The sequence below is a fragment of the Monodelphis domestica genome, chromosome 1 (assembly GCF_027887165.1).
Source record: "Monodelphis domestica isolate mMonDom1 chromosome 1, mMonDom1.pri, whole genome shotgun sequence".
NCBI lineage: Eukaryota > Metazoa > Chordata > Mammalia > Didelphimorphia > Didelphidae > Monodelphis > Monodelphis domestica.
This window is the reverse complement of record NC_077227.1, coordinates 169790183-169816594: the sequence shown is the minus strand read 5'-3', so window position 1 is coordinate 169816594 and position 26412 is coordinate 169790183. Positions and strand designations below refer to the sequence as shown.

The following is a 26412-nucleotide window of genomic DNA, read 5'->3' as shown; positions in this document are numbered from 1 at the left end:
GATATATGCATGCATAAATACATATACATGTGTATATATGTATACACACAACTAAAGCTAAAAAAAGAGGTTAATACTAAAAGAAATGGGAAAAGAAACAAATGGGGGTAAATTTATATGTCACAAAGAAGCTCATGCCAGGAGGGGGGAGAACATCAATACACTGGAAGGGTAAAGAGGTTGGAGATAGGAAATACTCAACTCTTATGTACATTGAAATTGACCCAAAGAGGGAATAACAATCCACTGGGGCAGAGAATAGACTTGCACCCTATAGGGGAGTAGAAGGGTAACAAATGGACTGGTGGGGAGGGAAGCAGTACAAGGGAGGGAGAGGGTGTGTGTGTGGGTAATTTTAGAAAGACTACAAGGGAAAATAAGGGGGATAATAAGAAGGGAGGGGGTAGAAAGGGAAATAAAATAAGAATGGGAACTAGGGGGACTGATTAAAAACAAACATTGGTGTAGAAGGAAATAGTGAAAGAAGAAAAGGCAGGATCAGGAGTAGAAATCAAAATGCTGGGAAATACAGAGCTAGTAATCATAACTCTGAATGTGAATGGAATGAACTCGCCCATAAAACGCAAGCGAATAGCAGAGTGGATTAGAATCCAAAACCCTACCATATGCTGTCTACAAGAAACATACATGAGGAAGGTAGATACGCATAGGGTAAAAGTAAGAGGATGGAGCCCAAACTATTGGGCATCAACTGATAAAAAGAAGGCAGGAGTCGCAATCATGATATCTGATAAAGCCAAAGTAAAAATAAATCTAGTTAAAAGAGATAGGGAAGGTAATTACATCCTGATAAAAAGCAGTATATAGACAATGAGGAAATATCTGTACTCAACATGTATGCACCAAATGGCATAGCATCCAAATTTCTAAAGGAGAAACTAGTGCAGCTCGAGGATGAAATAGATAGAAAAACTATACTAGTGGGAGACCTGAACTTTCCTCTATCTGAACTAGATAAATCAAACCAAAAAATAAATAAGGAGGTAAGAGAAGTGAATGAAATCTTAGAAAAAATAGTTAGTAGACATGTGAAGAAAAATAAATAAGAACAAAAAGGAATATACCTTCTTTTCAGCAGCACATGGTACATTCACAAAAATTGATCACATTGCAAACAAATGCAAAAGAGCAGAAAATAATAAATGCAACCTTCTCATATCACAGTGCAATGAAAATAATAATTAGTAAGGGTACATGGAGAGGTAAATCAAAAATTGGAAATTAAATAATACGTTTCTCCAAAACTGGTTAAAGGACAAATAATAGAAACAATTAATACCTTCATTTAAGGAAATGACAATGATGAGACATCCTTTCAAAATCTATGGGATGCAGCCAAAGCAGTACTCGAGGGCAAATTTATATCCTTGAGTTCATATATTAACAAATTATGGAGGGCAGAAGTCAATGAATTGGGCATGCAAATTAAAAAACTAGAAAGTGAACAAATTAAAAATCCTCAGCTGAAGACTAAATTAGAGATCCTAAAAATCAAAGGAGAAATTAATAAAATCAAAAGTCAAAGAACTATTGATTTAATAAATAAGACTAGAAGCTAGTATTTTGAAAAAAACAAATAAAATAGACAAATTTCTAGTCAATCTAATTTAAAAAAGGAAAGGAAAAAAACCAAATTGACAGTATCCAAGATGAAAAGGGAGACCTCCCCTCTAATGAAGAGGAAATTAGGGCAATCATTAAAAACTACTATGCTCAATTATATGGCAATAAATATGCCAATCTAGGTGATATGGATGAATATTTACAAAAATATAAATTGCCTAGACTAACAGAGGAAGAAACAGAATACCTAAACAACATCATATCCGAAATAGAAATTGAACAGGCCATCAAAGATCTCCCTAAGAAAAAATCCCCAGGACCAGATGGATTCACAAATGAATTCTATCAAACATTGAAAGAACAACTATTCCCAATATTATACAAACTATTTGACAGGATAAGCAAAGAAGGAGTTCTATCAAATTCATTTTATGACACAAATATGGTACTGATCCCAAAGCCAGGTGGGTTAAAAACAGAGAAAGAAAACTATAGACCAATCTCCTTAATGAATATAGATGCAAACATCTTAAATAGGATAATAGCAAAAAGACTCCAATAAGTCAACACAAGGGTTATTCACTATGACCAGATAGGATTCATACCAGGAATGCAAGGATGGTTCAATATTAGGAAAACCATACACATAATTGACCATATTAACAAGCAAACTGACAAAAATCACATGATTATCTCAATAGATGCAGAAAAAGCCTTTGACAAAATACAATACCCATTCCTATTGAAAACACTGGAAAGCATAAGAATAGAAGGGTCTTTCCTAAAAATAATAAACAGTATCTATTTAAAACCATCAGCCAACATCATCTGCAATGGGGATAAACTAGAAGCCTTCCCAATAAGATCAGGAGTGAAACAAGTATGCCCATTATCACCTCTGTTATTTAACATTGTACTAGAAACACTAGCAGTAGCAATTAGAGAAGAAAAAGAAATTGAAGGTATTAAAATTGGCAATGAGGAGACCAAGCTATTACTCTTTGCAGATGATATGATAGTTTACTTAAAGAATCCTAGAGAATTAACCAAAAAGCTAGTCAAAAAATCAACAATTTTAGCAAAGTTGCAGGATTCCAAATAAACCCACACAAGTCATTAGCATTTCTATATATCTCCAACCCATTTCAGCAGCAAGAATTAGAAAGAGAAATTTCATTTAAAATCACCCTAGACAATATAAAATACTTAGGAATCTATCTGCTGAGACAAACACAGGAACTATATGAACACAACTACAAAACACTTTCCACACAATTAAAACTAGATCTAAACAATTGGGAAAACAATGATTGCTCATGGGTGGTATGAGCTAACATAATAAAAATGACAATCCTACCCAAATTAATTTATTTAGTGCCATGCCCATTGAACTACCAAAAAACTTCTTTACTGAATTAGAAAAAAAACATAACAAAATTCATTTGGAAGAACAAAAGATCAAGGATATCCAGGGAAATCATGGGAAAAAAATGCAAAGGAAGGAGGACTTGCAGTCCCAGATCTCAAACTATACTATAAAGCAGTGGTTGTCAAAACAATTTGGTACTGGCTAAGAGACAGAAAAGAGGATCAGTGGAATAGACCTGGGGTAAATGACCTCAACAAGACAGTCTATGACACACCCAAAGATCCCAGTTTTGGGGATCAAACCCACTACTTGATAAAAACTGCTGGGAAAATTGGAAGACAGTATGGGAGAGATTAGGTTTTGATCAACATCTCACACCCTACACCAAGATAAACTCAGAATGGGTGAATAACCTGAATATAAAGAAGGAAACTATAAGCAAATTAGGCAAACACAGAATAGTATACTTGTCAGATCTTCGCAAAAGGAAAGACTTTAAAACCAAGCAAGAGCTAGAAAAAATCACAAAATGTAAAATCAATAATTTTGATTATATCAAATTAAATAGTATTTGTGCAAACAAAACTAATGCATCCAAAATTAGAAGGGAAGCAAGGAATTGGGAAACAATTTTCATTACAAAAACCTCTGACAAAGGTCTAATTACTCAAATTTATAAAGAGCTAAACCAGTTGTACAAAAAATCAAGCCATTCTCCAATTGATAAATGGGCAAGGGACATGAATAGGCAGTTTTCAGTTAAGGAAATCAAAACTATTAATAAGCACATGAAAAAGTGTTCTAAATCTCTTATAATCAGAGAGATTCAAATCAAAACAACTCTGGGGTATCACCTCACACCTATCAGGTTGGCTAACATGACAGCAACTGAAAGTAATGAATGCTGGAGGGTATGTGGCAAAATTGGGACATTCATGCATTGCTGGTAGAGTTGTGAATTGATCCAAACATTCTGGAGGGCAATTTGGAACTATGCCCTGTCTGCCCTTTGATCCAGCCATAGCACTACTGGATTTGTGCCCCAAAGAGATAATAAGGAAAAAGACTTGTACAAGAATATTCATAGCTGCTCTCTTTGTGGTGGCAAAAAATGAGGGGATGCCCTTCAATTGGGGAATGGCTGAACAAATTGTGGTATATGTTGGTGTTGGAATACTATTGTGCTCAAAGGAATAATAAACTGGAGGAATTCCATAGGGACTGGAACAACCTCCAGGAATTGATGTAGAGTGAGAGGAGCAGAACCAGGAAAACATTGTACACAGAGACTGATACACTGTGGTACAATTGAATGAACTGGACTTCTGCATTAGTGACAATGCAATGACCCTGAACAACTTGGAGGAACCTACAAGAAAAACCACTATCCACATCCTGAGGAAACACAGTAGGAGTAAAAACACCAGAAAAAAACAACTGCTTGAATACATGAGTTAAAGGGATGTAGTTGGGGATGTAGACTCTAAATGAACATCCTAGTGTAAACAACAACATAGAAATGGGTTCTGATCAAGGACACAAGTAATACCCAATGAAATTGCGCATTGGCTGCGGCAAGTGTGCATGGAGAGGAGGGAGGGAAATAATATAATCATTGTAACCAAGGAATAATGTTCTATATTGACTAAATAAACTTATTCAAATGGGGGGAAAAAAGGTGATATGAGAAGGAAAGATCTGAAGTTGTGGTAAGCATATGGCATGCAACAATAACACTGACATAACACTAACATAACAACAAAACATAGCATGAATAACAACATAAAAAACACATATACACGAACACATAAACATAGGTTACATTGAATCACTAGTTAAATGAGTAAAACAATGTATATTTAGATACTAACAATGTTACAATTAATGATACAGTAGTTGGTTACTAACAAAAAATTAGTTAGCTACTTAGTTTAGTATAGGAATATAGGTAGGTGAGATTACTTTTAAAAGATTTTAGGAGATAGGGCTTTAGTTTAATAAGATTTAGAGTTTAAGATAAATAAGATAAGGTAAGATGCTGAACTACAATACAAAATACATTGCATCATACATAGCACAAATGATGTATAATATCACATATTACACAAAAATTGTAAATACATATGTAAATATATGTTGTGTGTATAACAGGATTGTAAAATTAATTATATTATAGTGTATGTATATGTGTCTACATGTAACATGTGTAAATATGAAGTATAGGTATGTGTATATCATACATGCACATATTGTGTGTATTATATGTGTGTATACATGTATGATTTATGTAAATAGATAACTTATGTTTCATTTTATATATTGTTAAATGTATTTTGCAAAAGTGAGTTTGATGATTTGGTTTAATTTTTTAAAAAAACTTATGTAATGTTGTGTTTATTGTATTTTTCCAAAAATTTTTTCTCTAAGTTTAATGTTTATGCATTGCAATAGTAGAAGAAGTCTCTGTATTAGTTGATAAGAGTAGTATTTTATGATTTTAATGTTTTGCATGAAAGTTGTGTTTATCTTTTGCTTTTGGTGTTATTTACTTGTTTTGCTTTTGAATATGTTAATCTATGTGTTGGAATTTTTAGTTGTTCATTATTTAATTCCCTTTTTCCTTTCCTTGATTAAATCCCTAGAATAGGATAGTATTAAATAGGATAAGATAGTTGAGTATAGATTGTTTGTTATTTTGGGTAGATATTTTAGGTTAAGTAATATGTAAGCATGTTAGTGCACAAATGCCAAAATCATGTTTTTAACACAATTTCGGCTTTGTGCAAAGGGGGGATTGTAGTTAGGGAATTTGCAAAGCTGATTGACAGCCCTCAAGCCAAGATTCTGCAGAGCTGGCTGGGTCAGCAGCTAACAACTGTCTCTCTGAAGCTGGGATTCACAGACAGAGTGAGAGTCTCCCTGAAGAGATCATCTTTGAAGCTGCTAATCCAAGTTATCCTCAAGAAAAAAGTTGAGTGTGATTTCCCCATTCACTCTGGTGGACAGATGTGATTTGGGTGTGAACTTCCTTCCTTCCTGGATCTTGTAAGGACCCTACATCTGGATTCTTCAGTCTGACCCTACCAAGGACTCTGGAGTTTGTGAGAATCTGGGCCCCTTTTGGACTTTATCTTTTATTTACCCTTTAGTTAGTTAAGTTAAGCTTAGATTAGAAACCTTAGTGAGTTAAATATCTGGGTGGGTAAAAGTAAGTTGGTCCCTCATCCCTTGTCATTCCTTACCCTTTTAGTTAATACAACTGTTTATATAACTGTGATCCCTTCCTTAAAACTTTATCTTCCCCAAAATCCCATTTCACTTTTCATTTCTTTACTTCTAATGATCATTAATAAATCTCTAAAAATATTTTTATTATTTGAGATTAAATTTAATTTTTACAATTCCAAAGAGATAAAAAGCATGGGGGAGGGGACTACTTGTACAAAAAATATTTAAAATAGCTCTTTTATAGTAGGCAAAGAATTGGAAATTGAGGGAATTCCATCAATTGGAGAATGGCTGAACAAATTGTGGTATGTGATTGTGATGAAATACTATTGTATAATGAACAGGATGATTTCAGAAAAAGTTGGAAAGACGTACATGAGCTGATGCAGAGTGAAATAAGCAGAACCAGGAGAATATTATACACTATAATAGCAATATTGTGGAAGGATCGGTTGTGATAGATTTGTCTGCTTTCAGCAATGCAATGATCCAGGATAGTTCTGAGGGACTTATAACAAACAGTGCTATCCTCCTCCAGAGAAAGAAATGTTGGAATCTGAAGGCAGATCAGATCATACAACAATGACCAATATGGAAGTGTTTTGCATGATAATACATGTAAACCCCAGATCAAATTGCTTATTGGTTCTGGGAAGTGGAGAGAGAAGGGAGAGAGGGAGATGATTTTGATCTTATAATTTCTGAATAAGTATGTTGAAAATTGTTACTACATATAATTGGTAAAAAAAAATTGCGTGTTCTTTAACAATTTGTCTTTTAGCACATGGCTCTTGTTCTTATACTTTTTTTAATTTTCTGGCTTGTTTGAAAAACCTTACCTTCCATCTTAGAGTCAATACTATATATTGGTTTCATGGCAGAAGAGTGATTAAGTCACACAGCTAGGAAGTGTCTGAGATCAAATTTGAACCCAGGACCTCCTGTCTCTAGGCCTGACTCTAAATCTACTGAGTCACCTAGCTGCCCTGATCTTATGCTTTTGAATCTGTTCTCTATATGTTTTGGAAAAGAGACTCTCAGAGAAATTTGATGCAAATATTCCCCCCTATTTTTCTGTTTCTCTTCTAATTTTGACTACAATGATTTTTATTGAAGAAAAAAAAATTTAGTTGCATGTAATCAAAATCATCCATTTTTTCTTCTGTGATCTTCCCTATCTCTTATTTGGGAATGAATTATCCTCCTATCCATAGACCTGAAATGTAATCTCTTTTGTTTTCCTCTAATTTGTTTAGAATGTGGCTTTTTCTCTCTAGATTAGATCAGTTTGGATCTTATCTTGATATATAGTGTGAGGTTTTGGTCTTAAGTCTAATTTCTGCATCAGTTGTTCAGTCTTCTGCTTAGTTTTCCCAGTAGTTTTTGTCAAATAGTTCTTACCCATTTAATATATCTTTGGGCTAATCAAACACTAAGATTCTATGTTTGTTTGCTTTAGTATATTATGTACCTAATACATTCACTTTCAAAGGTATGTACTTTATGAACTCCAGAGGTTTGCTATAGATGAAAAAAATTAAGGTGAGGAAAGTGGATTGTTTAGTAAGAGAATAGAAATGTCAAAAGAAGTCACAGGTTTAAAAGTATTAAATATAATTATTTAAATTCACAGAGGCCCAGATCAGATTTCTAAAGGCAAAGCTCCGGGTCATGCAGGAGGAACTGGATAGTCTTGTATATGATTGCAATAAAAAGGTAAATATTTGTAGACTCTTAGAATTTCATCTCTAAGTAAATTATTGTGTCCATGTATGTAAAATATACTTGTCCTAAATAGTCATTATACTTATTTTTATATAGTATATTCTCTAGCTCAAATTATAATTAAATTTTGAGGGTTATATTCATTTCACTAGGCTTCAAATTTTGAACACAAAGTTGCATATAAACATCAAACCTTATTCAATTTGCATTCTGAAATTTTTTAATGTTTCATGGAAGTAAAAAAAATTTTTAGTATGAGATTTCAAATTAAAATCTTCTAAATTAGAGTTATATGCTTGTTATTTGACTTGGATGGAACTTTGGTTTTTAAAGATAAATGTTGATAGTTTGATGTTCTTCAGGAAAGAGTTATGTACATACCACACAATGTTATATAAAGTTCTTTTATTTATATGTTGTACTATAAATCTCTTTTGAAATCACATAGGTTCTTTTCACATAAACTAATCTATAACTATTTAACTATAGGAGGATGAAACAAGAAATTTAAAAGCCTCTCTTAAAGATATCAATGAAGAACGTGTTAGAATGGAACGAACAATAAATATTCAACAATCTCAGATTGAAAAATATAAAATGCTTTCAGAGGAATTAAACAAAAAATGTGATGGACTTCAGCAACAGCTAACTGCAGTTGAGAAGGTAATACTTTTGCATTCTTCATCTAAGGGCAAAAAGAGCCTAAAATCATTAAACATTCATACTTTTATAGATAGCAAATTTTGTTGTACAATTACTTGTTCACTCAATATTTACTTAGGATTCTTTTTCCATAAGATGGCAAGGGATATGTTTCACCCAAGAGGCAGAAGATTTACTATGCTCACGTGATTAATGAGAATAAGTATTTCAAATATTTTTTTAAACTTTTTCATGTTAACATCAAAGCAATAAAAATACCAGATGAGGTATATCATAAATTTAAGCAATCTAGGAGTTATATATCCCAACATTGAAAGTAAATAATAAACATGTTGAGATCATATTTCATCAGTGTCATATGCTAACTTTGGGAGTGCTTATATAATATATAATTTCTTTAAATTCTTTAAATCTTAAAAATTCTTTAAATCTTACACAATTAGTTTTTCTCTTATTAGTAAAATTTTAAAAGACAGTTTATCTATCATCCACGACAGCTCAGAAAAAAACTTTATGGTGTAGAGAATTTTGTTAAATGTCCATTTCTTAGCTCTGAGCATTTTTACTGGCTGCCTTTCAAGCCTGAAATGTTTTCCCTCTTCATCTCTGCCTGCTGGCTTCCTTTAAATCTCACTATAATCCCACCTTCTTGAGGTTGCCTTTCCCAACCCCTCCTAATTCTAATGCCTTCTCTCTTTGTCCTGCATGTAGTTTTTGCACATATTTCTTCGCTTGTCTTCTGGCCCCTTAGATGGTAAGCTTCTTGAGGGCAAGCACCGTCTTTTGCCTCTTTGTATCCACAGTGCTAAGTTCAGGGCCTGGCTCTTAGTAAATAGCTATGGCCTGACTGCTACAGAAGAGGGGGCTCGAAGTGCCAGTTTAGAGATAGGAAGACCTAGATTCACAACCTGCCCCACCTTTACGAGCAATGTGACAAGGGGCAAGCCACTTCACTTCTCTGTCTGTGTTGGGAGTGAGAGCCGCTGCACTGTTTCAATAATTTCCTCAATGTGCCCATATTGTGTTGTTCTAGACAGGCTGTACCCAGTTTGATGATGGCATCACCCTGTGCTCATGTAGCCTCAAGAGCTATTTTTCTTTCTAGTGCCACAAGTCGGCCTCCAGCTTCCGTCCTCCAGGGAGCTTTCTCTGATTCCCCTCACTCAGAAGTGAGTGTTTAGCACCCCTTATGCCCGTAACATAACTGACTTTCTTTATGTTGATGTACATGTTTTATCTCTTCTGGTAAATTGCAAGCTGCCTGTGGAAAGGGGCTATGTTTTGTTTATTTTTGTGGCCTCTTCCCCTAAAAGTCCCACGCTAATGCCTTATAACAGGACAGAGGTGATCCTGGGTCCTCAGGTTCTTTGCCAGTGGAGTAAAGACTCTAGCAAGGTCTTACCAAATTGGGACATGAAGTCAGGTGATAGAATGTCTGTCTTTTGGTTGACCAGCCATTTACCTAAGTTTGTAGGATCACAAGATTATGTATCAAGAGCTGGAAGAGATTGCCTGGTCTAGCATTCTCATTTTATAGATGAGGAATCTGAAGCCCAAGGAGTTTAAGTAGGTTAAAGCCCTAGTCAGAGATGGAATTTGAACTCAGGTCCTCAAACCCTGGCATCAAGGCTCTTTCCAGCAGCATACCATGCTGCCACCTGAGTTTAGAAGAGTTGTTCACTAAGGGATGATTTTCTTGGTCACAAGAATTTATGCAGATTTCCTGTTAAGGTGTGAAGGGAGTAATTGTGCTGACAAAAATCCTATATGCTTGTGAAGCATTAAAGTAAGTTTGTCTTCCTTGGTGCATGATGCCTAGTTCACATCACAGGGCTTGCAAATGCATTTCTAATGAATGAATGATATAGGTCAATTCCTATTTATATAAGTTATCTATTCTCTAGTTATTTATGAAATTTAGAATATGAGCAAATGTTTTCAGACTGAACTATATTTCTGTTTATAAGCATCCACTCATTTATATTCATTATTGCATTAGAATCTCTAATTATCTATTTCCCATCTCTAAACTTTTCAAAGACTTCAGATAAAAATGCTAAGCACACTTTTTTTAACCCTTTACCATCCATTCTAGAACCAATACTGTGTTTTGGTTCCAAGTCAGAGGAGCAGGAAGGGCTAGGCAATGGGGTTTGAGTGACTTGCCCAGGGTCACCCAGTTAGGAAGTGCATAAAGCCAAATTTGAGCCCAAGACCTTCCTTCTCTATGCCTGGCTTTCTATTTACTGAGCCACCTAGCTGTCCCAGTAAGCATCTATTTAACCAAGCCATAGTATCTGTTAAGATGTATTTCTGGGACTTTCGGGTAAACATGGCGGCTCGCTTCCCCTCCTCAGACCCAACGATATAGACGACCTCAAAAGACCCCCAAAAAACCATCCTCATAAGAACGGAGGGTCTCTACAGTAGGGCGCAGCATTGAAGGTACGTGGGATTCGGGCATTTATTTCCACACTATAAGAGAACGAAAAAGCTCCTACCCAAACTTGAGCTGATCTACCCTTCCCCACCACACCTACAGAGCCAGAGTTAAAGTCAGCGAGTGCCAGAATCAATGAGGGAGGGAGGGGCACCCCTGGAGTGATCAACGGGAAGCTCCTGGTCTTGGGAGCTGACTAAAACCACCAAGGACTTACCCTTGAAAGCAGTAACACCCAAAACCCCGGCAGGTGGGCAGGGGAACTCAGATCTTAGGCTCTCAGAACCAGCGCACCATAATCAACAAGTGTGCGAAGGGCATCCCTGAAGTGAGCAAGGGGCACCTTGTAATGATTAGAATTTAGGAATATGTGGAGACTGAGGCAGGTAGAAATTAGTTTCTCTCTGCAAGGAGTATTATATTTTTTAGAGGTTTATTAAAGGTTAAAGATTAAAGAATATACAAGTAAGAAACATGTGCCTAGGCCAGAGGCCTAGACAAAATAACTTCACATCACGCAAGAGACCGCCTGCTCCAAAACGGAAGTCCAAAAAGAGCCAAGCCCCTCAAAAGCCTTTGAATCAGCTTAAATATCTTCTCGATCTCGGCCCAGGTGAGATTACAAGGCATTCTGGGGAAGTGGAGCAAAGGCTCGTGGGGATTGTAGTCCTGTATTCGAGTCTATTTTTTACATTCCCCCCCCTTTGATTGTTTGCAAAAAAATTAATTTTTTTCCAAAGGATCATGAAAACATAATCAATTTAAAGATTACAATAATTTGAGGATAAGAGAAAGAAAAGAATAAAACCAATAATTACTGGACGCATTGACAGAAAGCCAGTTAGGGGGCAGTCCCCTTTGGCATGAAAGTATGCATGCAAATAAATGTTCATTAACCACACCCAAAGTTCATTTTTGTGCAGTTCGTGGTCTGGAGGCTTCTTCATGATGGCTTCTCCTACAGTTCAGTTTCTGAATTCAGGGAAGTAGCATCTTCTTTACCTAAAATTCTTCTCAAAAGGAATTTAAACTTTGCAATTTAAATAATGATATTTTTTTTACATTCCCCCCGTTAAGAGGGTGATATAAAAAAAAGGGGGATCACTTAGGGATGCATGGCTGAGGTATGAGGTATATGAATCAATTGGCAAGAGATATTAAAAAGACATCAGAAAAATCAAAAGGAAAGAAAAATTTCTGGATGAAAATATAGACTATCAAAGTCTTATGTGTAAAAATTTCAAGTAGAAGAAAAATAAATCTATAATAGGTCTTTCAATCAGGGCCCAATCAAAATGATCTAAGTAATGATGCATTTACCCAGTCATTGCCAGGACTACAGAAAGGTACCACACTATGAGAGGCAGAAAAGAAAGGGACCAGATTATAGAAGCCAAGTAGGAGCCAAGGTTTCGGGGATACTCGTCTGTGAGTATCTTCAGGGTGAGTGTGGATACAAGGAAAGCCTATGTCTTAACACATGTTAAACATAGTAACCTCGAGTCTTCACACTAGGTTCAAGACCTTTGTATTGGCCTAGAAGTGCATCAATCCATCCTAGATTGGCCTTTCTTTGGCCCTATGAAATGGCTCTTGTGTGTATCTCTTGTCCTGGAATCAGACAGAATCATTAAGCAAAGTCCCATAATATATTTAAATAATTAGTGGCATCATTTTTATAGTCACAAGCCTTTTAGGGCACGTAGCAAATGTATCTTAAACTTAAAAATCAAAAGGTTAAAGAAAATCTTAATACTGGTGACATGTGCTTCAAATATAAAAAGGAGAGAAAAAATAATAAAAAAACTGAAAAAGTATATTGCACATGCAAGAAATATATATTAATAAAAGAGCTTTTAAAAATTCAAAAATATAGTTTATAACCATTGACACTCTGTATCAGTTAAGAAAATATAAAATACAAGGCTTTCTCACCAAAAAATGAGATCCATTTCCTCTTTGTATCTGGCCTCTTTGTATCACTGTGAGTAGAAGGCAAATGAATTGAACAAGGTTAACAATTTTTCATTTTTAAAAATACAGTAGTACAAATATGTAGATATCAAAATCCCCAAAATTCTCAATAGCCCAATTAATTACAATAGCAAACAAACACACTTTCATATTTCACATAAGTTGCTGTATGACATTTTTAAAACCTATGAATTGATGGACATTTGTCACAATTTTTACAAACATAGCAATCCTTCAACCTTGGTATTTAAACATATTTTTTAAAACAAAGTAAAACTCATCTTGGGTTTAGAAGATAATCAATAAATCTATATATCATTCTGGTAGAAGTAAAATAGTGAGCTGAAGAGCATAAATAAAGGGGTGCTCCTTTTTCTTGGAGGCTTATAGGGATACAAATGCCCTGAGATTAACTGCCCAACTTCCATTCACATGTGGGAAGGTTGGGGGTTTATAAAATACATTTCACTTCAGCTACTGTAATGGGCCTTACCTCATGGTAGGGGCAGGCAAAAATAACCAGATTGTTAAAAAAAATTCCAAAAATCATATTTAAAAAACCCTTAAAATCAAATCATTTGAGGTATTTAGCACATTAAAATTTCCAAACGTTGTTAATACAATTATAACCAGTTCTGAAGTCCATCTATCCTCAGCAAAATAAAAAAAAGCTGTTTTTTCATATATGGGCTTATTCACAACAATATTTGTTCAACACAGTTATAGGGGAAAAACAACAGAATTTCAAAACTCAGTACATTCAAAATAAATTCAATCAACCTTCAGTTCAAGCAGAATAATATTGAATCCAGTAATATATGAACTTAAAATCACAAAGTTAAACCTTAAACAAAAAATGCAATAGAATACAGAGATTTTTTTATAAACCATTGGAGTCTGAAATGCCTTAGAATATAGCCTTTAGTCTCTTCAAAGTTCCTTGGGTTTTGTTTGTTTGTTTTTAATTATCCATTTAAATGTCTATTGTCTGAAGGTAGAGTAGTAAAGGCTAGGCTATGGGGTTCAAGGGATCCGTCCAGGGCCCCATAGCTGGGAAGCATTGGAGGCCAGATTTTAACTAGAGACCTCCCGTCTCTGGGCCTGGCTTCCAGTTCGCTGGGCCACCCATTTTCAAATTCAAAGTTGAATCTTTGGGCTGAGTCTGCTCCCAGACAGGCAGGTAAAATCAATGAAATTGCCAGAAGAGTCAAAAATCCTTTTAAACAGCCCATTGCTTTTTAGGTTTCTGTTTGAAAAGTCTGTTTCTTCTCTCTAGTCTTTTCTCTCTTTCCCCTCTCTGATACCCCTGTGGCCAATACCCCCATCCATGTGGAGGCTTAGCCTAAGGGAAAATTACCCGTTCTCCTTTCCCTCTCTTCTCTCCCCTCCACCCACATGGCCAATACTGTTACCAGCTGGTCGCAATGAGTCCTGAGTGATCTGCTCCAAGGATCTGGGTGATGAGCCAACTGGGGTCATGCTCGTGGGTCTGGGGCTCAGAAATAGGCAGGCAGCGGGCCGTTGAGAGGCCAGGAGCAGGAGCTGGAGCGGCTGCGGGGGTGGGCAAGGCCGGGACCAGGTACCAGGTGAGGATGATCAGGGCTGCAGGCTGCAGGCAGGAAGCGGCGGGGCCGAGCCAGGTGGGGTGGGCAGCAGGTCCGGAGCCTGTAGCAGCTTTGTGAGGGTAGAAAACCTTGGCCAGAGAGATATGGCTCAAAAAAAATTTTTTTTTCTAGGTACTAGATATTAAAACTGAATTTAAGATCAGAAAAGAAATCAGAAGATTGAAAGTTCTTTTTTCCTCATTAGGTTGCCAACTGTAATGATTAGAATTTAGGAATATGTGGAGACTGAGGCAGGTAGAAATTAGTTTCTCTCTGCAAGGAGTATTATATTTTTTAGAGGTTTATTAAAGGTTAAAGATTAAAGAATATACAAGTAAGAAACATGTGACTAGGCCAGAGGCCTAGACAAAATAACTTCACATCACGCAAGAGACCACCTGCTCCAAAACGGAAGTCCAAAAAGAGCCAAGCCCCTCAAAAGCCTTTGAATCAGCTTAAATATCTTCTCGATCTCGGCCCAGGTGAGATTACAAGTCATTCTGGGGAAGTGGAGCAAAGGTTCGTGGGGATTGTAGTCCTGTATTCGAGTCTATTTTTTACAACCTATAGGTCTTGGGAGTTGACTAAGATTACCAAGGACTTACCCCTGAGAGTGGTAACATCCAAAACGCTGGCAGGCAGGGGAGCCTTGGGCGCCCCTAGGAAGGTAGCACAGCTGTGGAGAATCGAGAACTTTCCTGAGGCAAAAGCTTTGCTCCTTAGCTCCATGCACAGAGAGCCAGCCCTCCTCACTCAGATTTCTGACTGGAAAGGGAAGGAAAAACCATAGAGATGGCAAACAGTGCCCAGGAACAACTTCCCAACACCAAGAAAAGCAAGAAGAATGGATTGACTTTGGATAGTTTTTATGGAGGAAAAATACAGACTAGTGAGAGTACAGAAGAGGAAACCCAAATAAATGCTCCAAAACCTTCCAAAAGAAATTAAAATTGTTCACAAGCTCTTGAAGAATTTAAATTGGAGGTTATCAAAAAGATGGAAGCCTTCTGGCATGAAAAATGGGAAATAATGCAAAGAGAATACAACAGTCTGAGGGACAAGAACTCCCAATTGGAGAAACAGCTAGAAGCCTCAAAAAGCAGGCTAGACCAAACTGAAAAGGAAAACCAGTCTTTAAAGACCAGAATTAGGCAACTGGAAGACAATGATCTTGCAAAACAGGAAGAATTAATAAAGCAAAGTCAAAGGACTGAGAATTAGAAGAAAACATAAAATATCTCACTGACAAGGTGACAGATCAGGAAAACAGAGCAAGGAGAGACAATCTGCGATTCATTGGTCTACCTGAAAAGCCAGAAATAAACAGAAATCTTTACATCATAACACAAGATATCCTCCAAGAAAACTTCCCTGATGTTCTAGAACAAGGAAGCAAAATAGACATTGAAAGAGTTCATAGAACACCCTCTACACTAAATCCCCAAAAGACAACTCCCAGGAATGTAGTTGCCAAATTCCAAAGCTGTCAAGCTAAGGAGAAAATCCTACAAGAAGCCAAAAAGAGACAATTCAAATACCAAGGAACACCAATCAGGATCACACAAGACCTGGCAGCTTCCACACTGAAAGACCACAAGGCCTGGAACACGATATTCAGAAAGGCAAGAGAACTGGGTCTTCAACCAAGAATCACCTATCCATCAAAACTGACTATATACTTCCATGGGCATTCAACAAAATAGAAGATTTCCAAGTATTTGTAAAGAAAAGACCAGAACTCAGGGGAAAATTTGATATCCAAAGACAAAGAGCAAGAGAAACATGAAAAGGTAAATATGAAAGAAAGGGAAAAGGAAAAAAATGTTTTTTTTCTTTATTCAAACTCTCTTCTATAAGGGCTACAATTAGATCAAATTATAAATATTAACATATGGGGAAAGTTATTTGTAAAGCTCAAAAATGTATTCGAAATTATAGTAATTAGAAGAATCACTCATAGGGAAAGATTGGAACATTAAGGGCTAGAAGATGATATGTACAAAAAAAAGTAAAAGGGGGGAATCAATGATGGTACCAAGAGATACTTGAAGAAATAGAAATAAAATGAATAGAAGAATCTTTTTTCACACAAAGATATACATGGGAAGAGGAGGTGAAGAATACTCTTATAAGAAGGAGAGGAAGAGAATGCTAATAGCTAATACTTAAACCTCACTCTCAGTGAAATCAACTGGGAGAGGGAAGATCATCTAGATCCATTTGGAACCTGAATTCTATCTTATCCTACAGGGTAAGGGAGAAGGGTAAACTAAGGGGAGTAGGGGAGAGGGAGTACAAAAAGGGAGAGGAGAGGGGGGAAGACCCTAAAAAAACCAACAAGAAGGGAACAAAAAGGGAGGGACAAGAAAGGGAAGCATATCAAGGGAGGGGATTAAGGGGATTGATTAAAAGGAAACCACTGGTTCAAAAGGTTATAGCAAAAGAAGAAAGGACTAGGAGAGGATATCAAAATGCTAGGGAATTCACAAGTGACAATCATAACTTTGAACGTAAATGGGATGAACTCCCATAAAATGTAGGCAAATAGGAGAGTGGATTAGAATCCAAAATCCTACCATATGTTGTCTGCAAGAAACACACCTGAGGTGGGTAGATATTCACAAGCTCAGAATTAAAGGTTGGAGCAAGACCTATTGGGCCTCAACTGATAGAAAGAAGGTAGGAGTTGCAATTATGATATCTGACAAAGCCAAAGTAAAAATAGACCTGATTAAAAGGGATAAGGAAGGTAAATACATCCTGATAAAAGGAAGTATAGACAATGAGGAAATATCACTAATCAACATGTATGCACCAAATGGTATAGCATCCAAATTTCTAATGGAGAAACTAGAAGAATCGAAGGAGGAAATAGATAGTAAAACTATACTAGTGGAGACCTGAACATACCACTATCAAATTTAGATAAATCAAATCAAAAAATAAATAAGAAAGAAGTAAAAGAAGTGAATGAAATCTTAGAAAAATTAAAGTTAATAGATATATGGAGAAAACAAATAGGGACAAAAAGAATACACCTTCTTTTTAGCAGCACATGGTGCATTCACAAAGATTGACCATATACTAGGTCATAAAAACATGGCATACAAATGCAAAAGAGCAGAAATAATAAATGCAACCTTTTCAGACCATAAGGCAATAAAAATAATGATCAGTAAGGGTACATGGAGAGCCAAATTAGAAATTAAATAATATGATTCTCCAAAATTGGTTAGTTAGAGAACAAATCATAGAAACATTGAAGACAATGACAATGATGAGACATCCTTTCAGACTTTATGGGATGCAGCCAAAGCAGTATTCAGGGGAAAATTTATATCCTTGAGTTCATATATTAACAGATTAGGAAGGACAGAGGTTAATGAATTGGACATGCAAATCAAAAAACTTGAAAGCGAACAAATTAAAACCCCCCAGAAGGAAACCAAATTAGATATCCTAAAAATTAAGGGAGAAATCAATAAAATCAAAAGTGACAGAACTATTGAACTAATAAATAAGACTAGAAGCTGGTATTTTGAAAAAACAAACAAAATAGACAAAGTACTGGTCAATGTAATTTTAAAAAGGAAAGAAGAAAACCAAATTAACAGTATCACAGACGAAAAGGGGAACCTCACCTCCAATGAAGAGGAAATTAAGGCAATTATTAAAAACTATTTTGCCCAACTATATGGCAATAAATATGCCAATCTAGGTGATATGGATGAGTATTTACAAAAATATAAATTGCCTAGATTAACAGAAAAAGAAATAGAATTCTTAAACAATCCCATATTGGAAAAAGAAATTGAGCAGGCCATCAAAGAACTCCCTAAGAAAAAATCCCCAGGGCCTGATGGATTCACAAGTGAATTCTATCAAACATTCAAAGAACAGCTAATCCCAATACCGTACAAACTATTTGACATAATAAGCAAAGAGGGGGTTCTACCAAATTCCTTTTACGACACAAATATGGTGCTGATTCCAAAGCCAGGCAGGTCAAAAATGGAGAAAGAAAACTACAGACCAATCTCCTTAATGAACATAGATGCAAAAATATTAAACAGGATACTAGCAAAAAGACTCCAGCAAGTGATCAGGAGGGTTATTCACTATGATCAGGTAGGATTTATACCAAGAATGCAAGGATGGTTCAATACTAGGAAAACCATCCACATAATTGACCATATCAACAAGCAAACCAAGAAAAACCACATGATTATCTCAATAGATGCAGAAAAAGCCTTTGACAAAATACAACATCCATTCCTATTGAAAACACTAGAAAATATAGGAATAGGAGGGTCTTTCCTAAAAATAATAAACAGTCTCTATTTAAAACCATCAGCCAACATCATATGCAATGGGGATAAACTAGATGCATTCCCAATAAGATCAGGAGTGAAACAAGGATGCCCATTATCACCTCTATTATTTAACATTGTACTAGAAACATTAGCAGTAGCAATTAGAGAAGAAAAAGAAATTGAAGGTATTAAAGTTGGCAATGAGGAGACCAAGCTATTACTCTTTGCTGATGATATGATGGTTTACTTAAAGAATCCTAGAGAATCAACCAAAAAGTTACTTGAAATAATCAACAACTTTAGCAAAGTTTCAGGATACAAAATAAACCTGCATAAGTCATCAGCATTTCTATATATCTCTAACCCATTTCAGTAGCAAGAATTAGAAAGAGAAATACCATTTAAAATCACCCTAGAGAATATAAAATAGTTAGGAGTCTATCTCCCGAGACAAACACAGGAACTATATGAACACAACTACAAAACACTTTCCACACAATTAAAACTAGATCTGAGCAATTGGAAAAACATTAACTGCTCTTGGGTAGGACAAGCTAACATAATAAAAATTACCATCCTAACCAAACTTACCTATTTATTTAGTGCCATACCCGTTGAACTTCCAAAAAATTTCTTTACTGAATTAGAAAAAACCATAACAAAGTTCATTTGGAGGAACAAAAGATCAAGGATACCCAGGGAAATAATGAAAAAAAAATACAAAGGAAGGTGGCCTTGCAGTCCCAGATCTCAAACTATATTACAAAGCAGCGGTCATCAAAACAATTTGGTACTGGCTAAGAGACAGAAAGGAGGATCAGTGGAATAGGCTTGGGGTAAATGACCTCAGTAAGACAGTCTTTGACAAACCCAAAGACCCCAGCTTTGGGGACAAAAATCCAGTATTTGATAAAAACTGCTGGGAAAATTGGAAGACAGTGTGGGAGAGATTAGATTTGGATCAGTACCTCATACCCTACACCAAGATAAACTCAGAATTGATGAGCGACTTGAACATAAAGAAGGAAACTATAAATAAACTAGGTGAACACAGAATAGTATACATGTCAGACCTGTGGGAAGGGAAAGATTTTAAAACCAAGCAAGACTTAGAAAGAGCCACAATAATTTTGACTACATCAAATTAAAAAGGTTTTGTACAAATGAAACCAATGTAACCAAAATCAGAAGGGAAATAACAAATTGGGAAACAATCTTCATAACAAAAACCTCTGACAAATGTTTAATTACTCAAATTTACAAAGAACCAAACCAATTGTACAAAAAATCAAGCCATTCTCCAATTGATAAATGGGCAAGGGACATGAACAAACAGGCAAATTCTCAGTCAAAGAAATCAAAACCATTAATAAGCACATGAAAAAGTGTTCTAAATCTCTTATAATCAGAGAAATTCAAATCAAAACAACTCTGAGGTATCACCTCACACCTAGCAGATTGGCTGACATGATAGCTATAGAAAGTAATGACTGCTGGAGGGGATGTGGTAAAACTGGGGCATTAATTCATTGCTGGTGGAGTTGTGAATTGATCCAACAGTTCTGGAGGGCAATTTAGAACTATGCCCAAAGGGTGATAAAAGACTCTGCCCTTTGATCCAGCCATACCACTGCTGGGATTGTACCCCAAAGAGATAATAAGGAAAAAGACATGTACACAAATATTCATAGCTGCGCTCTTTGTGGTGGCAAAAAAAATTGGAAAATGAAAGGATGCTCTTCAATTGGGGAATGGCTGAACAAATTGTGGTATATGTTGGTGATGGAATACTATTGTGCTCAAAGGAATAATAAACTGGAGGAATTCCATGGGGACTGGAACAACCTCCAGGAAGTGATGCAGAGCGAAAGGAGCAGAACTAGGAGAACATTGTATACAGAGACTGATACACTGTGGTACAATCAAAAGTAATGGGCTTCTCCATTAGTGGCAATGCATTGATCTTGGACAACCCAGAGGGATACAGGAGAAAAAACACTATCCACATTCATAGGAAAAACTGTGCAAGTGAAACCACCAAAGAAAAACAACTGCTCAATGGCATGGGTTGAAGGGGATATAGTTGGGGATATAGACTCCAAATGAACATCCTAGTGCAAATACCAACAACATGGAAATGGGTTCTGATCAAGGACACATGCAATACCCAGTGGAATTGTGCATCAGCTATGGGAGGGGAGGGAGGAATAGAAAATGATTTTTGTAACCAAGGAATAATGTTTGAAATTAACCAAATAAAAAAAAATTTTTTTAAGATGTATTTCTGTGGTACAGCAAAGTGACTCAGTGAATAGAGAACCCAGCCTAGAGATGGGAGGTCCTGGGTTCAAATGTGGCTTCAGACAATTCCTAGCTATGTGACCCTGAGCAAGTCATTTAATCCAATTGCCTAGCCTTTACTGCTTTTCTGCCTTGGAGCCAATACTTTGTATCTCTTCTGAGACAGAAGGTGGGGGGTTTAGAGGGGGAAAAGATTTATTTCAAGACCTCGGATTCCAAAGTTTTCTAGCAATTAAAATCACAATGCCTTCTCATAGCAAAAAAAAAAAAATTGATCAATTTACAGTTAATAAGATAAGAAATAGAAAGAACTTTGTAAGTCTTAAAGTGCTATATAAATGCTATTGTTATTTTTATATTTTGTGAAAATATTTCATTTTACCAATTACATGTAATAATTTTTCATATAAGTTTTCTGAAGTTATATGATTCAAATTATCTCATCCCTTCCCTCCTCTTTCTGAGAGCTGGTAAGCAATTTAATCTGGGTTATACGTATATTATCATGCAAAGCATATTGCCATATTCAGTTCAGTTTTGTAAGAAGAGCACACTCATATAAAACCAAAACCCCAAATAAACTAAAGTGAAAAATCCTATTCTTTGATCTGAATTCCAACTCCAACAGTTCTTTCTCTGATGGAGAATGGCGTTCTTTGTCATAAGTCCCTCAGGATTGTCATGGATCATTGTGTTGCTGAGAGTAGCTAAAGTCTATCACAGTTGATCAGTCGTTCCACAGAATTGCTATTTCTGGGTACAGTGTTCTCCTGGTTCTGCTTATTTCACTCTGTATCAGTTCATGTAGGTATTTCCAGCTCTTTCTGAAATTATCCTGTTCATTACAGCACAATAATATTCCATCACGATCATATACCACAATTTTTGTTCAGCCATTCCCCAATTGATAGACATCTCCTTGATTTCCAATTCTTTGCCACCACAAAAAGAGCTGCTATAAATATTTTTTACAAGTAGGTTCTTTCTCTTTTTTTTAATCTCTTTGGGATACAGGCCTAGTAGTGGTATTACTGGATCAAAAGGTATATACATTGCTTTATAGCCCTTTGGGCACAATTCCAAATTACTCTCCAGAATGGTTGGATCTGTTCACAACTCCACCAATAACATATTAGTATCTCAATTTTGCCCCATCCCTTCATCATTTGTCACTTTTCCATTACTGTCATATTGGTCAATATGATAGATATGAAGTAATAACTCAGGGTTGTTTTAATTTGCATTTCTCTAATAAAGAGTGATTTAGAACATTTTTCATAAGATTACTTATAGCTTTGATTTCTTCATCCCAAACCTGCTTATTTATATCCTTTGACCATTTGTCAAGTGGGGAATGGTTTGCATTTCTTATAAATTTGACTTAGATCTCTATATATTTGTATTATAGACAATTCGATGGTATAGTGGAGAAAGTGATAGACCTGAGATCAGAAAGACCTAAATTCAAATTGTGCTCCAGATTTTTACTAGTCCAGATTGTGATCCTGGACAAGCCACTTAACCTGTGTCTTCCTTAATTTCCTCATCTGTAAAATGGAAAAAAAATAATCTTGCCTTCTTCCCAGGGATGTTATGAAAGGATAAAACTAAATACTTGTAAAGCATTTTATAAATCTTAAAGCACTATATAAAAGTTATTGTTAGTGAGGTAACATAACAGTGGACAGGAGAACTAATCTTGGTATAAAACTTTTGGGTTTCAGGCCCTCCTCTAAAGCATACTGACTGGGTTATGGAGCCAGTCACATAATCTCTTAGTACCCCTTGTAACTCAGATTATAACTTGTACAGTTGGTGCTAATCTTCCTTGACAGAAATTGGCTATATCAAATGAAATAGATCTGGCATTTTTTTAAAAATGGTTGATTAAACATTCTTCTATTTGCTGTAGTGTGACCACATCAAGTTTTTAGTCTAGCAATTCTTTAATCATTTTATCTGTTTTTATTGGAATGCCTGGCCCAGAAGGGTCAAACATGCAGTCTTTGGAATATATGTAGTCTGCCACCCTCCTGAGTGCAGCCCGAACCAGATTTAAATGTAATTGGAAAATAGTTAACAAAATATGAAAGTGTAGTAAAATAGTTATTAATATATGGTCAGTAAATGTTGCTCATTGACCCCCATTTCTTTTATTTGAGTTTGACACTATTATCTTAGTCCATTACCATTTTCAAATACTATCGCCGTTAGTATAATCATTAAGTAACTTTTACGTGTTTACAACCAAAAAGCAGGAGCCATAGTGATATCACCATGCCTGGGTGATAAATAAAAATTAATTCCCTTTTAAAAAAAAAATGTTTCCTTTCCCCCTTTTTTGACCTAAAGTATGTTTCTGAACTATCGATGCCTCACAGTGCCTTTGGGGAAACATGTTAGTAGATTTCCAACATTAGAGGAAATATGAGACTACTAAATCAAGATCATTTCCTCAGGTGCTTTTAGAATATCCACATCTAAATAACAGGTCACTCACTAGTAAGTCTGACCCTCGAAAATTTCTGCTCCTCATATGAGATCATCTTCTTTTGTATAAGGAACACTGTCCAAAAGATCAGCTCCAAAAGTTTGGGGACTCTAGTAATATTTATCATTTCAAATCTCCTCTTTTGGATGAAGTGGAAAGAGATATAATTTGAAAGTTTAAGCAAGACTTAAGTTCACTCTCTACTTTTGATGTGATCTATTTGACTATAGGAAAGTCATTTATTCTAAGCCTCAGTTTCCACAACTATTCCACAAAGATGGGATAGTAATGCTTCCAGCACCTGCCTAATGGGGCTGTTATGAAGATAAAATGAAATAATATACATAAAACAGTTTGCAAGACTTCTAGGGCTGATTAGATGTTAACAATGATAATTATGAAATCACAGATCTTTTGAAGTAATGTTTAAGAGAGGGTTATAAAGTTTTTAGCAAGATGTCAGGGCAAAGAGAAAGAGCTTAGGTATTACTGTAAAAAGGAGCTGAAACCAGACAGAAGGAACTGTGGACTTTATATCCAGTAGGGAATGGTTGTCTTTTTAGTTTGAGCAGTCAAATAAATTAGGTTTGTGCTTAGTGTAGCTACCACCCACAAAGCTGTGAAGGAGGCTGGTGATAGCAGATGGTATACATACACAGTTTGATTTGTTTGGGACCACATACAGAACAGCATGTGTTTTTTTCTTTTAATTACTCAGAACCAGAAAGATTAGTTTTCAAATAAAACTGTAATACAGCCAGGAGAAAATTTATGCAGAAGAGTAAAAGCCAGCTTTTGATTACCTGCCCTTTTGGAATACACCTCTTCTATTCAACTTCATTAGCTTAGGGTTCAGAGTGATAAGGTTTAGCAGCCTCTGGTTAATCAGGGGAGGAACATGGTGAGAGAGAGAGAGAGACATAGAGAGACGGACAGACAGACACCCTCCCTGGGCAATGAGGACTTCGAGGAAAGGAAGTAGTCCCTGTTGGTCCTGTATATTAACAAAGGGAAACCATTTGGAGCATCGTGATAAGAGAGAATAAATGGCCCAAATTGTGGGCATCCCTTGAGGCCATGTCTTCATCACTATATTATTCTTGATGTACTTTCTCTTTTGGAAGTGTTGCTTACTCCCCAATGGCTTCAGTTACTGCTTCTCTGTAGATGGGAGGTAGCTAAGTCCTAGAGATGGAGTCAAGAAGACCTGGCTTTAAATGACACCTTAAACACTTACTAGACTATGCTCCTTGGTAAGTCCCTTAACCTCTTTGCACCTCTATTTCTTCGTTTGCAATTGAAGATATAAATATATACATAAGTTTACAATATCTTCGTTCTATATAAATATATGTGTATACATGTAAAATGTTGTAAACCTTCAACCACTATATAAGATGAGCTGAATTATTTTTTTTATTGTGACTCACATCTGTAATACTTCTTTAAGTTCTATTCTTGCATTTTCAACTACCTGGAGGAAATCTCACTTAGATATATCCCACTGATACATCAAAAGCATGCTCAAAAATAAATCTATCATCATTTGCCTTCCCCTAAGTTAATGGTGCTGCCATTCTCATAGTGACCCAGGCTCAAAACTTAGATTCATCTTTAACTCTTCCTTTCTCTCTTTCCTAATATATTCAGTCAGTTGACAATCCTTATTGATTTCTTCTCCAAAATATCTCACATCTGTCTCCTCCTCCATACTGATGTTGTCACCTCCTGCTTGTACTTACAATTTACCCTTGATCAAAATCAACTTTCTGAGGCATAATTCTGATTATATTTTTTCCCTTGAACAAAATTTTTCTATGGCTTTCGGCTACCAAATAAATGAATTACTAAGTTGTTAGCCTGGTATCAAGGCCTTCCACATTCTGCCTCTAACTGACCTTATTTCACACTATTCCTTTTCACACAATCTGTCTCCTCATTATCCTTAATTATTTGCCATTCTCCAGTCTTATCCTTCCTTCTCCAGCCTCTGAGCATTTGAACATGTCATTTTTGGAAATGTCTCTCCCAGCATCTCCACTTACTCAAATGCTCTGTTCATTCTACCCTTTCTCCCACTTGAAAGTGATCCCTTCCTCTTCAGGTATCTCATACTATTGTCTCTCACTCTTTTTAGTAGTAGTGTCATTCTTCTGCCTATTTTTTCCATTACAGTGTAGTTCAGATAATTTTGATGCACATCTACATTTGCTACAGTATGAAGGAATTTAGAAATACAATAATATAGACATTTTGAGGAATATATTAATAGAGTGTCCAGGAATTCAGTCTCCAAATAGCATTGGAGTCTCTTTTCATTCTCTTTCCTGGAGACCTCATCAGTTCCCGTGGGTTCAGCTATCTTTACAAATTACTCACAGATCTATATAGCCAATCCTAGTTGCTCTGCTGAGTTCCAGCTTCTCATCACTGACTGCTTATTGTGCATTGCAAACTAGATATCCCATAGGCATCTAGAAGTCTGCATCTCTGAAACAAAACTCATTAATTGTCCCTCAAAACCAAATCATCTTCTGAACACCCCTCTTTCTGTCCAGAGTATGCCATTCTCTCAGTAACCCAGGTTCAAAACCTCAGTATCATCCTTGACTCTTCTGTTTCCTTTGCTCAACACATCTATTCTTGTGTCATTTTCATTGCTCCCTCAGCAGCATCGCTCATGTCTGTCCCCTTCTCTCTCCACTCACGAAGCCACCATC

At 36.0% G+C, this 26412-nt stretch overlaps 1 protein-coding gene across 1 annotated transcript in view; it reads left to right on the top strand.

The window, feature by feature from the left end:
• TEX9 (testis expressed 9) overlaps nucleotides 1–26412 on the top strand; it is a 72710-nt gene that overhangs the window by 37962 nt on the left and 8336 nt on the right. The window contains exons 8-9 of the mRNA XM_016428574.2: nucleotides 7815–7897; nucleotides 8396–8569. Of these exons, the coding sequence (XP_016284060.2) occupies nucleotides 7815–7897; nucleotides 8396–8569 (257 nt within the window). The remainder of the gene's footprint in view (nucleotides 1–7814; nucleotides 7898–8395; nucleotides 8570–26412) is intronic.